General features: G+C 38.7%; 2 protein-coding genes across 2 annotated transcripts in view; one reads left to right on the top strand and one right to left on the bottom strand.

Moving 5' to 3' along the window:
* The window catches only part of si:dkey-240h12.4 (death-associated protein kinase 2), a 26,819-nt gene extending 18,722 nt beyond the window's left edge, over positions 1 to 8,097 (top strand). Inside the window, exons 9-12 of the mRNA XM_067611671.1 lie at positions 171 to 216; positions 338 to 427; positions 2,648 to 2,734; positions 4,032 to 8,097. Coding sequence (XP_067467772.1) covers positions 171 to 216; positions 338 to 427; positions 2,648 to 2,734; positions 4,032 to 4,112 — 304 coding nt within the window. The 3' untranslated portion in view covers positions 4,113 to 8,097. The remainder of the gene's footprint in view (positions 1 to 170; positions 217 to 337; positions 428 to 2,647; positions 2,735 to 4,031) is intronic.
* On the bottom strand, positions 7,901 to 19,001 carry LOC137198061 (tropomyosin alpha-3 chain). The gene is made up of 10 exons (XM_067611672.1): positions 18,764 to 19,001; positions 15,940 to 16,065; positions 13,712 to 13,845; positions 12,583 to 12,700; positions 12,265 to 12,335; positions 11,234 to 11,309; positions 10,695 to 10,757; positions 10,463 to 10,532; positions 9,420 to 9,498; positions 7,901 to 8,299 (listed from the first exon to the last, which is right to left on the bottom strand). Exons 1-10 carry the CDS (start codon positions 18,875 to 18,877, stop codon positions 8,296 to 8,298), a joined length of 855 nt encoding a protein of 284 aa, XP_067467773.1. The 5' UTR covers positions 18,878 to 19,001; the 3' UTR covers positions 7,901 to 8,295.

Genomic DNA, 19,001 nt, shown 5'->3' with positions numbered 1-19,001 from the left:
ATCCCATATAAATCAGAATCCTTGTGTTTTTGTTAGCTTAGAATGAGCCCTTTATATCTACATATGGAGCGGGTCCTCTTCCACAGAGGCTGCCATGTTGCACCGCCATGTTTCTACAGTTAGGACTTGTTACTTCTAACTACTCTTCTGATCTGTGTTGTGTGTTGCAGTGAGAGAATGACAGCTGAGGAGTGTCTGCTTCATCCATGGATTAAGGTTACTACAAGTCTTTACCGTTTTCAGGCCCACAGACCTGCTTCACATGTTCACTGTATCATGCTGCTGAGTGTTACTGCGTGTTGCTTTTAATGAGTCCAAATGTCATCATCTGTTTCAGCCCATCACACGCAAACAGGTGGCCAATAGGAATCGATCCTCAATTAATATGAAGAGCTTTAAGAAGTTCAACGCTAGAAGGAAATGGAAGGTGAGTCTGGATGTGTATACCAAACATTTTAACATTTTAAATAAGTAAATAATAAAGGCATAGAGAGTCTGCAGTTTAGAAGTGACAGGAAATGAGAGAGAGATGAAGAACAACATGTGGAAAAAATCCAGAGGAAAGTGTGGTTTGTGCAGCAGCAAGGGCTCTATTTTCATGAACCCAAATTTGTTATTTACATGAAAAAATATCAGCTGACATTTTGGGAACGAAATAGTTGCTTGTTTGATCTTCATATTGCACCAGGCATGTTTTCCTGGTAATGATCCACAACTAAATTGGAGTTTTTAAAATATACACTTGTATAAATTGTAACCTGAACAATCTCTATCACTTAATTCTCATCACAGCCCCACGAAATGAGTTGAAAATACAGAGCTCTAGGCAATCTCAGAACCCATCAGCTATCTGTCTGATTTAGCCTCAAGGAGCAACGGCCAATATCTCAGGGCTTCCAGTGTAGACAGTGGATATCTGGATAACGGATATACGGGCAAAGACTTCCTCTTCTGTGTGCCAGCTGTTGTTTACAGTCCGATTAGCAACCTAAGATGGTCCAGATGACATTTCAGTTAATCTCTATAGACAGAAAAAAGATAATAAAAAGGTGCAACGCTCATAAAGGCCATAAGCAGAAGGATAACCATGTTAGGGGAAAAAAGTAATTTTAAAGAAGGGGAATTGAAAATCTGTACTATCTGTGTTAAAATTAATGAAGAACATGTTGATGAAAAAGCACAAACACACAAAATAAATGTAATCTGTTCTCAAGTTAATTACCCACATTCCCTTACACCTAATGTCTACTGCATGTTTTTATTTAAAATTATAGACCAATGACTTTATATTAAGATGGATGACATGACAGTGCTCCAGAAGTGAAGCCAAAATATCTTGAGCACCCCCTGGTGGCTGGTTACAGAATATAATTTTCTGAATAGATTTCAAAGCAGCATGAAATTCCTAACATGAAGGATGCACTTTCAGTTGGAATGTGTGGACAAAAAGCCACAGCAACCCCACCAGAAACCAGAGCCGTCTGGAGATCAAGGTTATGCAGGGGCAAAGACAGATAACCTCCACCGAACCCTTCTACAAGGGCACTAGAGCCCAAGCAGACTCATCAGTGAACTGGAGGAAATCCTGGAGGATCAGAGACTGAAAAGCTCCAGTTTCTCTCCAGGTCTTAATAGGTTTCCTGGTCTTACTGTCAGAAGCAAGAGAAACAAAACCATATATGGGGAAAGATGAAGAGCCAGCTAACTCACTCTTTGGAGGTGAACGTGTTCAAACAAGCTTTTTCTGAACTTCAGTGACTTTTGGGTCAGTGAGATAGGAGAGGCAGTGGGCTTTATGAAACATAGCCTTTACCTTTTACTCATCTTGTTCTTTGTCAAAAGTAATCTAGTGAGTCAACATAAACTCATCTGCTAAGACAGCAACTTTGACACTTCTTGCTCATTTAGATATGTAGGTCAATTTATGACGGCTTCTGGCAGACAACCACAACACCAATGCATGCGCACAAGATAGTCATCCTCTTGTGTGCGTATACTCTTTGGTAGAGTGGGTAAAGGGGACATGACGCCATTGACAGGTCACCAAATGAAACACACTGTTACCTTGATTAAAATTACGGATTTCCAGATCAGATAAACAAAGGTTTATCTGATGCTAATATGAAGCTTCAACCGTCCAAATGACTCAAATCAAGTAGATATCTTTCAACATACAGTCTTTTTAGTGCCAAAGTCCCTCTTTTTGTTACTATACTTCCACCACAGCTCAACAGGGAAACACTGTCTGAGGAAACACAAAGAGGGAATTTGATGCTAAAAAGACTGTAAATGTGTCAGATATCCACTTGATATGACTAACTCAGACTGCTGAAGCCTCATATAAGCTTCACATCAACTTTTAAGTGACTGTGGACACATTGTGGATTTTGGCCTCCATCACTTGCATTGAAAGCACATTTGAAGGATCTTTTAATGTCCAGTATGAACAAGAGGAATGATTACAGAGAGGAAAACCTCGTTCACTGTTCATATGGACACCTGACTGCTGTTTTAAGACAGACTTGAGAAATTGTGAACCTGTCCTTTAATAACAGTCAAGTATTTTTCTTAGTTGGTTGCACAATTGAGTGGCAAGCTTTACTGAACACTGTAACACAGTCTTTCTTCCCCCCCTGCCCACCTCTAGATGTCCTATAACATGGTGTGGATGTGTAACCGGCTGGTCCATTTGAAACTGCTCTGTAAAGGCAGCTCAGATCCAGATCCACTACAGGTGAGACCACTTCATCTCACTCAACTCAGCTCATATATTAAATATGACCACAAGATGTCTTTTTTAATCAAAGTAAGAAACACAGTTTAATTGTAAAACTGACCCAGTTATTAATGTCTGCTCTCTGACACTTTGTCAACACTTAATACTTTTTACTGCACAGTATTAATTACAGGAGTCTTACATTGTATTTGGTTTCTGTGTTCTGGTAACTTAGTGTACAGCAGAGGTGCCCACACTTTTGGCTTACACTCATACACTCTTTGGCTTGCGAGGTACTTTTAAAATGACCAGCTCAACATGATCTACCAAACACCCCAATTCATTCATCTTTCCCTTGTCCTCATCCTGATCTAACAACAGGTTTGGGTGTATGTGGAGCCAACAGTCCTCTGTAGCTCCGTTTCTCTCTGCCGCTCCGTATAGTACTAAACTCTAAGCCCTGCCCACTTTTTAGCGATCCAATCAAATGCAAAGGATTTCACTTAAATTCCTCTTGTAACTCTACACCTCTCAAATATTCTGTTTTACTGGGAAATACGTCACAGTAAAGAAGCTAAAGACGCTCTAACTTCTATTTCATTGGTTCTTTAATGATGGTGTGACTCACTTTTGTAACTTAAATTTTTATCCAAATTCAACATGTACCAAATAAGTTCTGACAAGTACAAACTAAAACATAGATTACACATTACTGTTGAGTGTGTTTATTCTTAGCATGTGATATAACGCTACATTATTTTCATTCATTTTTGGCCGCAGCAGGCATCTGTTTTCAGAGAAAAAAGCTCTAAAAACCCAACTCACTGTACACTACCTGCTCAGCAGCAAACAGCAAAGAGACACAGTTAGCTGTAGACTAGCTGGTGAACATAGTGGAGCATTTAGCAGCTAAAGAGCCAGATATATTTCACTCAGGAGTTGGTAGAGAGCAAAAACAGAGCTAAAAGAGAGTGAACTTATATTCACCAGATGGACAGAAACATGACTCCACATGAATGTTGCCCCATAACTGCTGGATGTGGAAATAAGCAACTGTTTGCTAACAAGTTCAACATGAAGGTGATGATATGTCATGTTGTGTTCACTACTTGTTTCCACAGCCCCAGAGTGGCCAAAAAAAAGTCAGTTGATACAGGTTTAAAGTCCTGAACAACAATGTATGAGTGGTTGAGTTCATACTGTATGGTCTAGTTCAAGTCCACATTATAAGCTTAAAAAGATACAGTTGTGAAAAATATATGTGACCCAAAAAATGTGCATATTAAAACCCAACTGTAATGATCCTTTTCTCCAGAGACAATGTGAAAGCGACGTAGAGGACACAGAGAGCAAGCCTGCCTCACTGCTGCGTAGAAGACTCAGTAGCAGTTCATAGATGTGACCAGAAGGAGGCAGCAGAGTGCAGAGTGGTCCAGGCTGGAGGAGAGAGGATCACTCAAGGGAAATGTTGTCTGTTACACTGTTCAGTTGAAATGGATGACTGAATATTGTCAAGAGTCACAAACTGTCTCAGAAGAACCCGTGAAGGAGTGTGAAATAAGCACAGCCTTGTTTAATCAGCTTGTCTTTATGAAAGACCTTCAAAAGATAAACTAATGCTGCTTTCTTTTAAAGTTCAGCTCATGGTCACTATGGATGCATGCCTTTAATGATGCTTGTATTGAAGGTTACAATGCATTTGGATTGTACAGATTTGGGGAAACTTTTTGATAACATGTGCACAGAAAAGGTTTGTGTAGAATTATTTTTTCCTGTCCAAGTCTTCCATGAGATTTACATTGATGATAATGTTTTCATCATGCAATTCCACTGCCAAATGCAAATACTAGATATATTTTGTTTTGTGATGGCTAATACTTGTAAAAAACATATGTAAACTGTAAAAAGGGAGAGTGCAGGAGAGCTTTTCATACCATCACCATCACATGAAACGAGCAGGTTGGAAACAAACCTCCAGGTTAGTCAGATTTATTTGGAAGAGAAAAAGAAGGTGAACAATAAATGATCCTTTATTAACATCCATCAACATCTACACCCCCCCACACCCCCGCGCTTCTGTTTCAGTCTACTGTGTTGTACACAGTTTTCCTGTGCAGTGAGGTATTATCAGCAACATTTTGTGTTCACTTTCAGTTTGACCTCCATATAAAGTGATTTAGATAATGTGGATTAACAGTCTATCACAGACCTGCCTCCTGCTTCTACTGTACTTATCATGGTTGTGAGCTCTCACAGTTCTCCTGGTGAATGACAGATTAGCTCCAGTAGTTGAAGTAACTGCTGGCTAACGTAGCTGAACTTTTTGGTTTGTTTTTTGAGTTTATTTTTAGCGCCACATTCTCAGATCTCATGAACTAAGCTGATAAAAGTGATGGCTGAAGCTATGAAGATAAAGCTGTAATATACTGCAGTTTTAGTAACCAGGGTGGATGTTGTGTCTCACTGTCCCCTCTGCTTGTAAGTTTCAAGTGTGGTTCATCTCAGATGTGTGCTCTATTGATAGTGATGTCACAGTGACACAGTCTGGGCTGCACGTCTACATCACTGCAGCCATCTCAACCTCTGGAGTTGCCATTTAGTTGCTCTTAAAGGGTCTTTTGTAGTAAGTCAAAAATACTGCTCATTTACGGGGTTTGGGGGGGCGGTATGACACTATCAGCAAGAGTGTATTTAAGTTTTAATATTTCATAACTGCAGAAGCTACAATATTTCAATCAGTACATGATACCTCAAAATATATCTGTATTTAGTATTCACATGTATTATATTATTTGTCTCATAATGTATCAGTTTAAATGGCTTAACATACATGTGTAAATAAGCTCACTACTTACACCTAATATACCCTTTATTGTTCATCTGGTTTCATCTAAGACTTGAACAATCATAACAGTAAGACTTTGAAGTATTTTGAAATGCTGCAAAATCACTTTGTCTCTTTTCTTCTCAAACTTAAATGGTATATGTTTGTTAAAATGATCTGTAATTGTCTGCTGACTGTTTCATCTTCTTTTCATCTCATTCACTTGATTCATTTGACAAAGCACAGTACAGTAAATCAAAGCTATTTCACTGCAGTGACTAATAAACTATAGAGTCTAAATATATATGGTATTAATTTACATTCATCACACAGAAGAACTGAACTGGTTATAATAAAGGATGTTTTTGAATAATATCAAAACAAGAAATGATTGATGCTGTTGCCTGCTGAATTACTGAAGCCACACATTCCATAGCGACTACTGATGGCCTTTTAAAGATTACGAAAAACAAATATATAATTATTATGTCTTATTTTTTTAAGACATTTCATGCCTTGTGTATTGACTAAGTCCTACTGGATGCTAATGGACCTAATTGTTTAGACGAGTACTCAGTCTTTTCCAATACTTGATATCATAATGCGTTCATGTTCTCACCAGTGTCTGTCACTTCCAGTTTTCAACACAAACTTAAAACAAATCAACCCAAATAATGTTGTCTGAGCACAGTTCATAAATGTTTGCTTCTTTCCCATCAGCAGCACCTGTGATTATTGTCATGAACTTCAATTTCCAGTGTGGACTTTACCATACACCCCCTAGTGCTCTGAGGAATATTACACTTAAACACAAATCAAATACATGGCCCTCTAAACCTTGAATGCCGATAAGGAAGAAATATCTTGACACTTCCTGTCAGTCTGTTGATCTGTTTATTATGTCTGCCTGGCAAAAACTAGTGTATTGTAACCCAACAATCCTTCATGAAGCTTCTAATGTTCAGCTTTATTCAAACTGTTGAATTAACTTCATGGTCATTTTGAAGGCTGCAGTTTGTGCTTCTGTCTAGTTTTGTTACACTGACTGGTGAGTCTACCCCATTAATACTGATGAAGGTAGACAAAATACTAGAAACACCTCTCAGTGTATTTTGATGATACATTTTCCTTTTGAGTTGTGCTTTATAAATAATTTGGTTTGCTTTACAAAAGTCCACATAAAGGATATATTCTTATTGAAATGTTTTCCATCATTGTAGATAACAGCAAAACTTCACCAATAGCTTTTAATAAATAAATTTAAAAAATCACAGTGGCATAATTTATGCTGTGAATATGTGAAATTTCTTTCTCCAGTGATTGTGTTGTTTTTTTTTAAATACCAGCAGGTTTTCCAAAAAGATGCAGAATGTTTGCCAGTTTATCAGTTACTACAGTGTTCACAATCATGTTCACTAGCCGAGTCCAATAAAAACCAAGCCTCATTCTCCACTGTAACTACAATAGGAGGTCTTTGTTTCCCTTGAATATATCTCAATAGACTGCTCTCCCTCCATGTATCACTCTGACGGAGTTTCTCCAACTCACCAAATTCTGTACCAAGACTGTCAAAGTCATTCAAACTGAATCTTTGATACCTAAAGGAAAAAAAAAAAATTTATGGAAGTTATTCGAGCATGTTCAACTTCCTGTCCAGCTCACTGCACAGGCTCAGGCCGTGTTCAGACTGAAAACAGCCCTGCGTTAAGTGTAAGGTAGATCTACTTGTGAGACAAACTATGAAATAGCCTATGATTCAGGAAGTCCAGATAAAGTAATGTATTGAGTTTGAAGGGCCATCAGACTCCAAAACACTGTACAACAGTTTGCAATACTCACAAACAGTATTTTACAACTGTGGAAAGTCATCGCAGTGGTAACTGTTTTATCTTTCGTTATGTTGATCGTGAGGTAAACAGCAGAAACACACCGTTCACATTACCTACAGGTGTTGTTTTGTGAGTCGCAACCCCACTGTGTCAACACATTGCCCTCATTGAAGTGAATGAGAAGGCTTTGTTTTTTCATGCAGGACTCAAGTCTGTCTGAACTTGGTCTAATCCATGAACAGGTCATTCCTGAGATCCTGTGTGATTCTTAAATTCATTCTTACTATCATTGGAACTTATTACACATGGAGATTTCCTTAAACAGTTCTTGAAGTGTGCAAGTTCTCTGATTTTACACAAATATTTCAAAAGCTGCTGCAAATTCAGTCATTCATTTTGAGCCACAATAATCACAAAATCTCTGCAGGATTGTACAGGGACTGAGTGCTGTGCACTGCTAATAAACTACTGCTGTAAAAAGGAAAGAATAAAAATGTGAGTACAACACAAACGGCCACAGACACAGATGAATCAACTCAAGAATTTCTTCCCTCCCCTGTTTATAACTGGTACAGAATAGAACCGATACAGAAGTACAATGAAGAGTGAAAGCAGACAAAGACATCCTTAAACAGAAGACATACAATGAACAACGGCTTTAAGATGACTAGAGACAGATTGAAAAGCAGCAGGTTCTGCAGAGCAGGTTCAGCAGATAGATTGAGAAAGTGCCGAAAACACAGTTTAACAGGCACACACAGATTTCAACAGTTCAACAGCTGAGGAATGGTGAAAGATTGATGAGACAGAGTGAAGAAGAGAGGGGGGTGAGGAGAGGGGCAGACTGAGAAAAGATTGAGCCGATGAGACGATGTTCAGCAGTCTTGAAACCACAACCAGGACGGGATTGTGGAGCTTCCAGGTGTTTAGCTGAAAACACAAGAAGACAATGTTGTTGATGTTTTAATTAACCATACCTCAGTAATGCAAGCAACACAACGAGTCAGTGGAAGACCATTCAACAAGCCGTCCAGGGACCCTTTTCACAAAAGTGATTTGCAAGTACTGCTGACATGCAGATCACAAATAGTCGCAGTCACGTTTCACAAATGATTGTTGTGAGCAAGTGGCAATTTTATTTTTTTGATAAGTGAGAAAGGAAAAATGATCTTCTGTTGCAAATTACAGCTTGCATACTGCAAATTTGGTGAAATGGGCCTTAGATGTCCATGCTTGGATAGTAATGCAATTAGCATTTTTCAATAATAGTTTTAGTTACTGGACAAAAGTCATGAAAAGCTTATATATTGTCTCAAACCTTTATGTAAACACTATAATCCAGCAAAGACTAGATACACTCAAGTTAACAGGCTGCCATTACTGTAGTGGTACCTCCCTTGTAAAATTAGACAGTAAAGCTGTAGTCAGTGCTTTGATGAATTACCATAATCCTTGATATATTGCAATCTTCCATTTATGTTATTGTTAAAATCATGATATTCTATAGTGGCTAGCTGTGGTTGCAGCAGAGGCTTGAGAGACTGTGTGTGTTTTCTTTCAGTAAATCTCTGGATGTCTCTGTGCTCTGGGAGACTGGAAATGATTCATGTCATAAGGTGCAGCTTAGGAAGAGGAACTTGTCTGAATGAAGTAAAAAAAATCAGCTTGATGATATCTCTGCTGTCTTTGGATATATTCAAAGAACGCATCCTCCCTCCAGCTCTGATATAAGACAATGTATATCACATTCATCAGTTGTTATTATTGTACTACAGGGGAGCATACCCCCTAACTCTTTTTTTTCAGTTAGCTGCCTCCTTTATGTGGCTGTCTATAGAGTCTGATCCTTTTCCGTTTAATATATCACATTGTTAATACCTAAAGTGATTGTTGCTGTAAAGAGATTTAATAATTCATTAAGCATGAATGAAAAGCTACAGCAACCAGACCAGATCAATGTACAATTAAGTTATTTTTATCCACATTAACAGAATGTTACACTGGCAGGCTCAATAAGCATGCTTCTCACTCAGAAATCACACATACGTACATAGAGGTCATGTCATTGAGGGCGTGGTCCAGTTCCTCACTGATGGCTTTGTACTTGAGTTTCTGTGCATAAAGCTCATCTGTGTGTCCACACACACACCAAGGAAGATGTGTTGCAAAGGAAAAGGGAAGAAAATATAACAGAGTGGATTAATATGTCCATATAATCCAATACAGCAGAAACTTCAGCTGGTTAAATGTTGGGGTTTATGGGGGAACATGGGTAGACCTGTCGATACAATCTAATTCTATACAACTCTATCATAAGCAACTACAGCTGGCTATCTTTTTAACTGCTATTTTTAGTGGAACAGAAAAGGTACTTTGGACTTTTCCATACATTAGTCCATGTAATTCATTGCTTTTCTTGTTAAATGTTAAGTAAAACAGCCAGTTAAACTTTTTTTTTACAGGAATATGACTGGATATGACTGGAATATGAGTCAAAATGTCTACCTGACTGGCTAACTATAAAGAGTTTAGTGATTTAAGCTTGATTTTGCCCCAGTAGAAGCATGACCTTGACAGACTTGGGGCACCATGGTAACCTCATAACAGCAACATCCATGGTTTGATTCTGACATGCCCTCTCTCTACCCCTGTTTCCTCTCTCACTGCACTTTCAGCTATCAAATTAAGGCAAAATGGCTAAAAAATCTTTTTAATTAAAGAATATCATCAGACTTGTACTTTAAATTATACAGACGAAGGAGCAGAATGACTCACATTGATAGACATTATAGTCAATAACCCTTTTAATTAAAAAAAATGTAATTAATTAAATTAAACTAACAATTTAATTTATAATTCAAGTATCTGATGTACTTGAGTTGAAAAACACTGAGTTCAGAACTATTAATCATTAATTGACTAATAATCATTGATCACATGTTCAAGACCATTGTTTAAAGTTTGCATCATGGACAGCGTGACCTTGTACAGGTGCTCACTTTCTGGACAATGAGTATTCACTCACTGTGTATTTAAACAGTATTTAAAGAGTATTCAGAGAGTATAGGGAAAAAATAGAATCAATATTTGTACCTTCCAGATCATCAATAGTCTTCTCCAGCTTGGCCACAGACCGCTCAGCAAACTCAGCTCGGGTCTCAGCCTGAGATGACAAAGCAGATTATATCTCAGGTTAATATATTGCAATAAGGAGAACATGCAAAGTATGTGAACCTTTGTGTCTCAACACATCTTACTGAAATCTTTTAGTCCTTTAGTCTTTAGTCTTTACAGTATTCAAAGGTCATTGTTCCTTCCTGCTCACCTCTTTCAGCTTGTCTGTCAGAATCTTGATCTCTTCCTCATACTTGTCCTCCTTTTGAGAGTACTGTAGAGAGAAACGACAGTTTTTCAGAAGCAGATCTGTGTGACATGTGACTCCTTAAAGAAAGATGAAATTTAACACACATGTTCAGTTTGATGTTGGCTGATATGGAAAAACCCTGGATTACAGGATCAACAGCAGCATTTGAACATTAAATAAATAAAAATTACTTATTACTTATAAATTTATTTAATTTTATTTAATTCTACGATATCTGCGCAAAGCTACAGGAGCCTATGGGTAGGGATCGTAGTTATGGTCCCCATCACTTCCATTGTAAGTGCATTATGAAGTGATCTTCTAATGGTCAGTATGAACAGGAGGAATGATTACAGCAAGAAAAATATGTTTCAATGTTTATTTGGGCTCCTGAATGTTGTTTTAAGACAGACTTGAATAAATTGTGAACCTGTCCTTTAATTTGTCACCCATAACAAAAGCCATGCCATGCTGATTTGAGTACCATAGACCACCCCTACCTTCTCAGCCTGGGCCTCCAGAGACTTCAGGTTATTGGTAACGTTCTTCAGTTCCTCCTCCAGCTCAGCACATTTACTTGTTTAGTTTTGATTTCAGGGGAAGAAGGAAAGAGACAGATGGAAGCACGGACTTCAGATTAGTTTGGAGAAAACTGCACACAGCAGAAGTACAAATTTGAAGGGACAGAGGTGGAAGCATTCAGGTCCTTCACTTAAGTAGAAATACAGTATTTGCATCTGAAATGTTGTGGGGTAGAAGGATAAAGTAACACACAACTGAAACATTAAAGTACACATTCAAATACTTTGTATTTGAATATAAATACTGTGTTGTAAATATAGCTCTACTTTACACAAATGCAGACAGATATGTTTAATGCTGAAGTAAAGAAAAAGCTGTTTTATAGTTAATACTCAATATGTGACATAGTAGAACATCTGATGACAATGCTTATGGTGAAATTATTTTCACCAGTGTCTTTGCCAGATCCTAACTTATCCAGAGCTGAAAAGGTGCTCGGATCAATCAGTAGGAGAGGCGAGAGCTGCCACAGATGTATGCTGTGTCACAAGCCGACTGTATCATTGGTTTCACTAGAGGCAGTGCTCCTGGGACATGAACCCTGGTCTGAAAATGTCACAAATTAAAACAGCTTCTAAAATTAAATTGCCCACATGAGCAGAGGTTAGCGATCATACTTGGACTATACACAACGGAAACATTGTCCTTTCTAAACTGAATTAATGTTTGGTCACAACCGATAGCTGAAGAGTTTAAGATTGTAACTCAATTCAGAATGTTTTGGACATTCAAATCTGATTCTTCCAGGAAGTGAAGAAGGCCAGACCCCATTGATCTGACCTCAGGACCAAGAAGCATGTGGCCAAGTCAAATCAAATAAGAAGAAAGAACTTCAGTATGGAAATGTGGTTCTACTTAACCCATATTTCATGATGAATGAGCCTGAAACCTTGCAAAACAAACCAAAAACCACAACCAACAACTAAATGGAAGCCATGTAGATACTCACGCCTCAGCCAGCTCTGCCCTCTCCTCTGTACGCTCTAGCTCTCCTTCTACAATCACCAGCTTACGGGCCACCTGGACAAAAGCAGTGTGTATACAGTATAATCACTAGTAAAAGAGATCTCATATAAGTACATTTCAAACAACGGTGTTCCTGTGTTGTGAAAAAAGAAAAACACTACCGCAGTACATACAGTAAAAAGCTTCTTTCAGATGTTGATCCTTGATATTTCTGAAAGAGCTGCATCACTAGAGCCTCTAAGCCCCCACCTGGTTACAGTATGATACTGCAGGTTCAAGTGGCCGATGACAGAAATCTCACCTCCTCATACTTGCGGTCGGCCTCCTCTGCGATGTGTTTAGCCTCCTTCAGCTGAATCTCCTGGAGCTCCATTTTCTCCTCATCCTTCAGAGCTCTGTTCTCAATCACTTTCATACCTCTGCACACACAAAACATTACTTATTTTTTTTGTGCAGTACAATTATTTTTTAAGGTTTTTCTATTCTTCTCTTCTATGAAGCTTAAAAAACAAATTACATGACAGAAATCATGAATAGTTCTTTTGTAAATATCAGCTGCTCTTAAGAAATCACACAACAAATATCAATTATTCAAAGCTAATTTCTTGGATTTACTAATAATTTCTAATTTCTGCCTGTCTGTGTTACGCAATTCCTAAATTCCAAAAAGTGAATCTTTTGCTGTTTTTCTACTACATGGTACTGGCTCGACTCAACTCTACTGTACTTGACTCTACTTGCTTTACTTTTTTGGATTTTGTTTTCCATTACCTACCCCTTCAATGTAGGACAGGGGTTTGCGGGGATGACTGTCACTGATTGGGCAAACACACACAGCACTGCTGCTTTGTGTGTCTGTGCTGCTTCATTCATAGGTACCAGCTACTATCCACAACTTTTACCAGATTGAAAACCAAATAAGGGCAAGTATAGTTGAGCCGAGTTGAGCTGGTACCTTGTAGCAGAAAAGGGACTTTTAATCTGCTGATGGAAACTGATGGAGCACCACACAATATACATGTGCTTTTATTGCCATTTTAGATCCTTCCAGGAATGGGACATATCAATGGATAGCATGTGTGTGTTTTCTATTATTGGGACTTTTAGCAGAGACAGGGACCTTGCACCTTACTGTAGTGCTATACAGGTCTGACATCACTGTTGGGTGTGGTTACAGGTGCAACAGAGCACATTTCTGACCACACCCAAGTGAAACAAGCTTGAACCTTTCAACCAGAAAGGGTAGCAAAACATTGCTTTTCAGCCTGCTGTTACTCTTTACGTGTATTTAGTTTCCCAGAATGACTGGTCCTGGGCAAAGGGGTGACTGTTGTGAACCACAATAATGGTGTGGGCCATCCCTAAGGTACATTTCCCTCTTGCCTTATAACACTGATTATAAATGCACAAAGTCAGAGCAAAGGAGTGACCTCTCGCTCTCATCAGCAGCCTTCTCAGCCTCTTCTAGCTTCTGCAGAGCCGTTGCCAGTCTCTCCTGAGCTCGGTCCAACTCTTCCTCCACCAGCTGGATACGTCTGTTCAGGGAAGCCACTTCTGCCTCAGCCTGAGCACAGAGAAACATGGTACAATGTGATTTAGTGTTCTGCCTACAGCTGCACAGGTGTGGATGCTGATGTAGATAACAAAATAAATACAAGGCTTGTGTAAATAAAAACAGATATAACATTATTACATCTAAAACTGCCTCCACATGAAGAGAGGTGTTAAAACCATGTTGCTCCTTCCTGTTTGAACACTGCATGCTGCTTAATGTCTAATGAACTGACCAGAAGGGAAATGTTAATGTGTGAATTTTATACCAATAACTAACCAGTGAAGTATATCTGTAGTCTCCAAGTGCAACACAGAACATATATTAAGTCATTTTTAGCCAAATGCTGTACTCCTAAACAGTGTTATAAATCTATTTTATTCTTCAGTGAATTAAAAGAAATACATATAGGCCAGTGTTTCCAGTGTGCCGGTTACAGCCTGCTCATTAAAATGTATATTTTTTGTACATACAAGGTAGCAATAAAGTCCTTATTGGTTTACTTACTTTAAATTCTGTATCTATATATATGTATGTATGTGAAGAAGAGAAGTGGTAAGGGTATAAGGAGATATAAGGGTATTTAAGAGTATTTTTTGATGAAATAATCACAGCAGTATGAAGTGCACAGATTCCTTTAGTGAAAATAAAACTGCCATGTGGCCTAGTTTACTGTTATAATTAAGTTATGATTAAGGCTATGACTTTCTGAAATTCAAACTAGTGTTAAAACATGAGGAGTGGGGGGTGAGGTAAGGTAATGGGAGGCTGCTGTGCCTTTGTACTCCATCAGGGGGCGTTTCTAAAATCCACTGACACTGAGGTCTGTTGATGTCTGTCCTATCTGTCCTATCTGGGGTCTGTTCCCTAAAGCGGGTTTAGTTTGTTAACCTTGATTTGAGGGAAACTCTGGATTTTCAGTTACAGAAACAGAGATGACTTTAACATTCTGGGCCGTAGAATGCACACTGTATACATAAACCTCAGCAGAGAAGCTAAATAGGCCTGTTGATGATGGTATGAGTATGAATGCTATGAATGTAGCTGATAAACTAGAGTTGGGAGCTTGCTGTCCACGCCCCTAATACTTATGTTTTATTGGCATTTTGTTTTAGGCATTCTTTGTAAGCAGAACAATGGCCTGTGCTGACAGCTGTACTCTCTAAATGTAGACTCTGAAATAAATTCTCGGACAATGACTCAGGATGAACTCATTGTCAGAGAATGAAGAGGCAGAAGAATGGTTGGTGGTCCACAGGAGCCACTGTCATTGACTGTTCATGGTGTTCATGCGGCAATAGCTTCTATGTAGGGTGCAAAGTTAAAATGTTTTATGTGTGTGTGGTTATAGTCTGACTAAATGTGTGAGACAACAGTAAACTGCACTTATTTTATTACATCGTAAAATTCTTAAAAGGAATAATTCATTTATTCTCTCTTCATGATTTGCTAACTAGGTTAGCCGATACTGTGACCCGGGAGGAATGGATGATGTACCTAAAATGGACTTGGACCATTGTTAAGCTAGCAGTCAAGGTTGAGCGACTGATATCATGGCCAAAATAGGGCTCTGAATCCCCCCGACAGCTGTGAGGAGTCCATGCAGGGCATGAGGAGAATGGAATGCAGGGGAGAAGCAGGGATTCAGCCAGGCTTGGTTTACACTGGCAGCATCACAGCTTTTATCACAGCCTCAGTCCAGGGCTCAAACTGAATGCCAGTGTGAGAAGGAAGACAGTCTGTAATATTTAGAGCTTTACTATTTGTGACAGATATTTGTTCCTCTAACTAGTTGGGTAGAAACGATAAAACAAAATAGACCACCAACTGTTGAGTCCATTGTCCTAACATCCATGGACAATTGATGGTATCTATCTATCTATCTATCTATCTATCTATCTATCTATCTATCTATCTATCTATCTATCTATCTAAGCAGACAAATCCATGTGTCTTACATACCTGTGCCTATGTTGTGGTACAGAGGAGGTGTGTTTCTATTTGTCTGGAGTTATACTGGTCTCGTGTAGACAGTATAATTCCACAAACTGTGAATTAATAACAATCATTGTGTGTGTATTGCCATTTTGGAACTGTGTAACTCACATCAGCAGCCTTCTTATCGGCCACCTCAAGCTTCTCCTGAGCATCCTTCAGGGCCTCAGAGTATTTGTCAAGCTCGTCCTCTGTCCCCTTCAGCTTCTTTTGCATCTGCAGAAGTTCGTCTTCATGCTGATGGTGTGGGAGAACAAACACAGAGTTAGCAGTGTTGGCAATATCAAGATGAAAATGTATCCATCAAAGAATTTGCTTACATGCTTGAAGGGGAACTCCATCAATTTTACACATCACAATCTGGTGGTATGGAGTATGAAAGAAGTTAGGTTAGCAGACCTCTGTAGCCCGCTCTTCATCTCTGTTTGGGGCTAGCAACTCCAGGCTACATTAGCTGCTACTAGCATAACTCACCCGAATCTGTACAGTCAGGTGAATCGAGCCAAATTGTTTTGTGGGTAATGTAGACGATTGGATGACATCTCTGGTTCCGCCACATTAATTTTGATCTCTTTTTTAAAAACTGTCCATTGTGAGTCTGACCGTTGCAGGACTGCAATGCTTAATCGGTGGAGTCCTCTTTTAATACAATGAATGTAATGCTCTGGAATATAACATATTCTGTGTATTCCTGTGTATTAATTGAATTTTGAGCTACCATGCATTGAGATACAATAGAACATCTTGAGAAAAACAGCTTTGCACAGATTACTGGAATTGAATGTGTACAATTTGAGAAATGTGAACTATGGCAACTCCCATAGACGGTATCCAAAGACCCAATGGCTGACAGCAATGCCGAGCCCCTATCCCATGGATCTGACTTAGAGACAATACACAAGGCCAGTGTATGCTTAAAACTAGTTCATACAAAGTGCCATCCAAGCATGTCTAAAGGCAGTATATATAGTTGTTCTTAATTGCCACATTTGAAGTAGGGTGAAAGCTTGCTGTTGTGGAGTGGGGAGATGCTATCACAATACGGGCAAAATCAAGGTATCGAGAACACTTATATATATATACTATGTTTATATACCATGCCACGCTTATATATATGAATTATCCAGTTAAAGTATTTGGATACAGATCACTTATTTATTCCAGGTGTTGAAGCTACCACATGATCACAGCCTCCATCAGCTTGGATCACATGGTACGTCATCATCATCATCACAGGAGAAAAAGAGGAGAATATGGTGGTCTCTCGCTGTTTGGCTCTTTTCAGGTTGACCACATTTTTGGATTGGGTCTAATTATTCTTGTGTCTATTTGGACTATGTCTGACTGTTCTTGCGTCCCTTTTGCAACAGAGCTTGCAAAATATTAATATATGCAAGTGGGGTTTGGGTATTCTGCTCTTCCATTTTAGGTCAGGTCTAAAATTTTGGATAAGATGAAGATCTCTCATTATACAGGTATTCTTTATAGAGAAAGAACATTCCTGATAGTGACTTGTGTTGGCCATAAATAATAATTTCGCTAAAACTCTATGTTTATATTACACTAAACATAGGTCACGCCGACTTTCCAATCTTATGTTCCATTAGTGCACACTCTATAATATGTTTTTAACTTTGAAAAACTGGAACATGATGCTCAGGTTTTCTGTCCACATTCAATGCTAGATCATTGATTGATGGATTCCTAAATCAAAAACTGATACTGGGAGTTCTGGGGTTTCCTGTCTGTATCGTGAATGGATTACCCCAGGAAATGGACGGGTGTCTACAACTGTACCATAGTACATTAGCATTGGACAGTGAATTTGAACAAAAATAAAATAATGATAATTTTCTTAGCATTTAACAACATCGACATTTAGCAGCTCCTATGATATTTACGGCCACAACAAGCAGTGTATGACTAGTCTTAAAATATCTGCATTTATTGGTTTTTCATGTAATAACACGTCATGTCACGATGTCATGCTACGCTGTGCGGCACTCATGCTATTGCTGTTGTTTATTGTCGTATCTTTGACAAGATTATTAACTTTACTAGCCAGTACTCATTTCACTCAGAATATGGGCAGAAACCATCATGTTTCAGATTTTCGGAAAGATTAGTCCAAACAATCCTCTATTATACACAGTAAACAGATGCTAGTGGAAACAAAGCTTGGACCAGAATTCTGCTTTCTATCTATTCTGCACTTTGTAAAAAGGGGGTGCGTAAATTGCACAAAGTAACCGTTCCCTTCAGTCTTGTAACGGTAGCATTCAAAACACAGTACGCTTGTACATGTGCAATTACACATTTGTGTTTTGTGTTTATATTTATAAAATATTCAATAATTTAGTATTAGAGGCTGTAGTGTTCCAACCTAATCAAATTGTGAGAGTAGAGTTTCGCTACCTGACCTGAACCTAATGAAGTATCAGGTTTCAGGTCGGGTTGACGCCATTTTGTTGCGTAAAGCTTTGGGCTCTGATTAGGTTCAGGTTTGGTCATTTTTAAAGTGTAATTTATCAATTTCAAATGTAATTATTAATTCTCTTTTAGTCCTTTGCAGAACTCATCTTCAAAGGTATACTGTGAAATAATTTAAAGATACAATTCAGAGATGAAACAGCAACATCAGCAACACAGTTAGATACTACCTCAATTTTTTATCATCAACATTTCACAACCACGGGAGAAATTAATACTGTAACCAAAAGTAAAGATTATGCTAGCTTGATGGGACAGTTAAAGAAAAAGCCAGGTGACTCTATGAAAGGCACATGGCCAGAAATCTGTTTCCTACTCTCACTCCGTTATGAAACTCATATACTGAATCACCTGCCTCACACCTGTTTGATAAGACTATTTGTAAGTATCTGTTTGATTCTTCTGGGGTTTTGACATGTGATTTTATCCAGTCTTCAAAACCCACCTGCTTGCTTCTGTCTTCTGCTGCTTTCTTGTCTGCTTCAGCTTGTTCAGCCTGGTCCAGTGCATTCTCCTTGTCCAACTTCAGCATAAGCATCTTCTTTTTGATGGCCTCCATTTTGGCTGAGGTTTGATGGGCTTTTGCAGGCGAACACAAAGAGTAGAGAGGGAAGACAAATGGGTGCAGGACAGATTTCCCGTGAGCCTGGCAAACTGGTGGAGACACCAAACTCTGACAAAGA

The sequence above is a fragment of the Thunnus thynnus genome, chromosome 15 (genome assembly GCF_963924715.1).
Source record: "Thunnus thynnus chromosome 15, fThuThy2.1, whole genome shotgun sequence".
NCBI classification, from domain to species: domain Eukaryota; kingdom Metazoa; phylum Chordata; class Actinopteri; order Scombriformes; family Scombridae; genus Thunnus; species Thunnus thynnus.
Note: the sequence above shows the minus strand (reverse complement) of the source record. Positions and strands in the feature narration are given on the sequence as shown.

Coding starts and splice junctions, on each gene's coding strand:
- LOC137198061 (XM_067611672.1), bottom strand. CDS start 18,877: ATGGAGGCCATCAAAAAGAAGATGCTTATGCTGAAGTTGGACAAGGAG. Junction 12,701..13,711: donor GCTGCTGATGAGAGCGAGAG/GTCACTCCTTTG, acceptor TTGTGTGTGCAG/AGGTATGAAAGTGATTGAGA. Junction 9,499..10,462: donor GACTATTGATGATCTGGAAG/GTACAAATATTG, acceptor GTGGACACACAG/ATGAGCTTTATGCACAGAAA.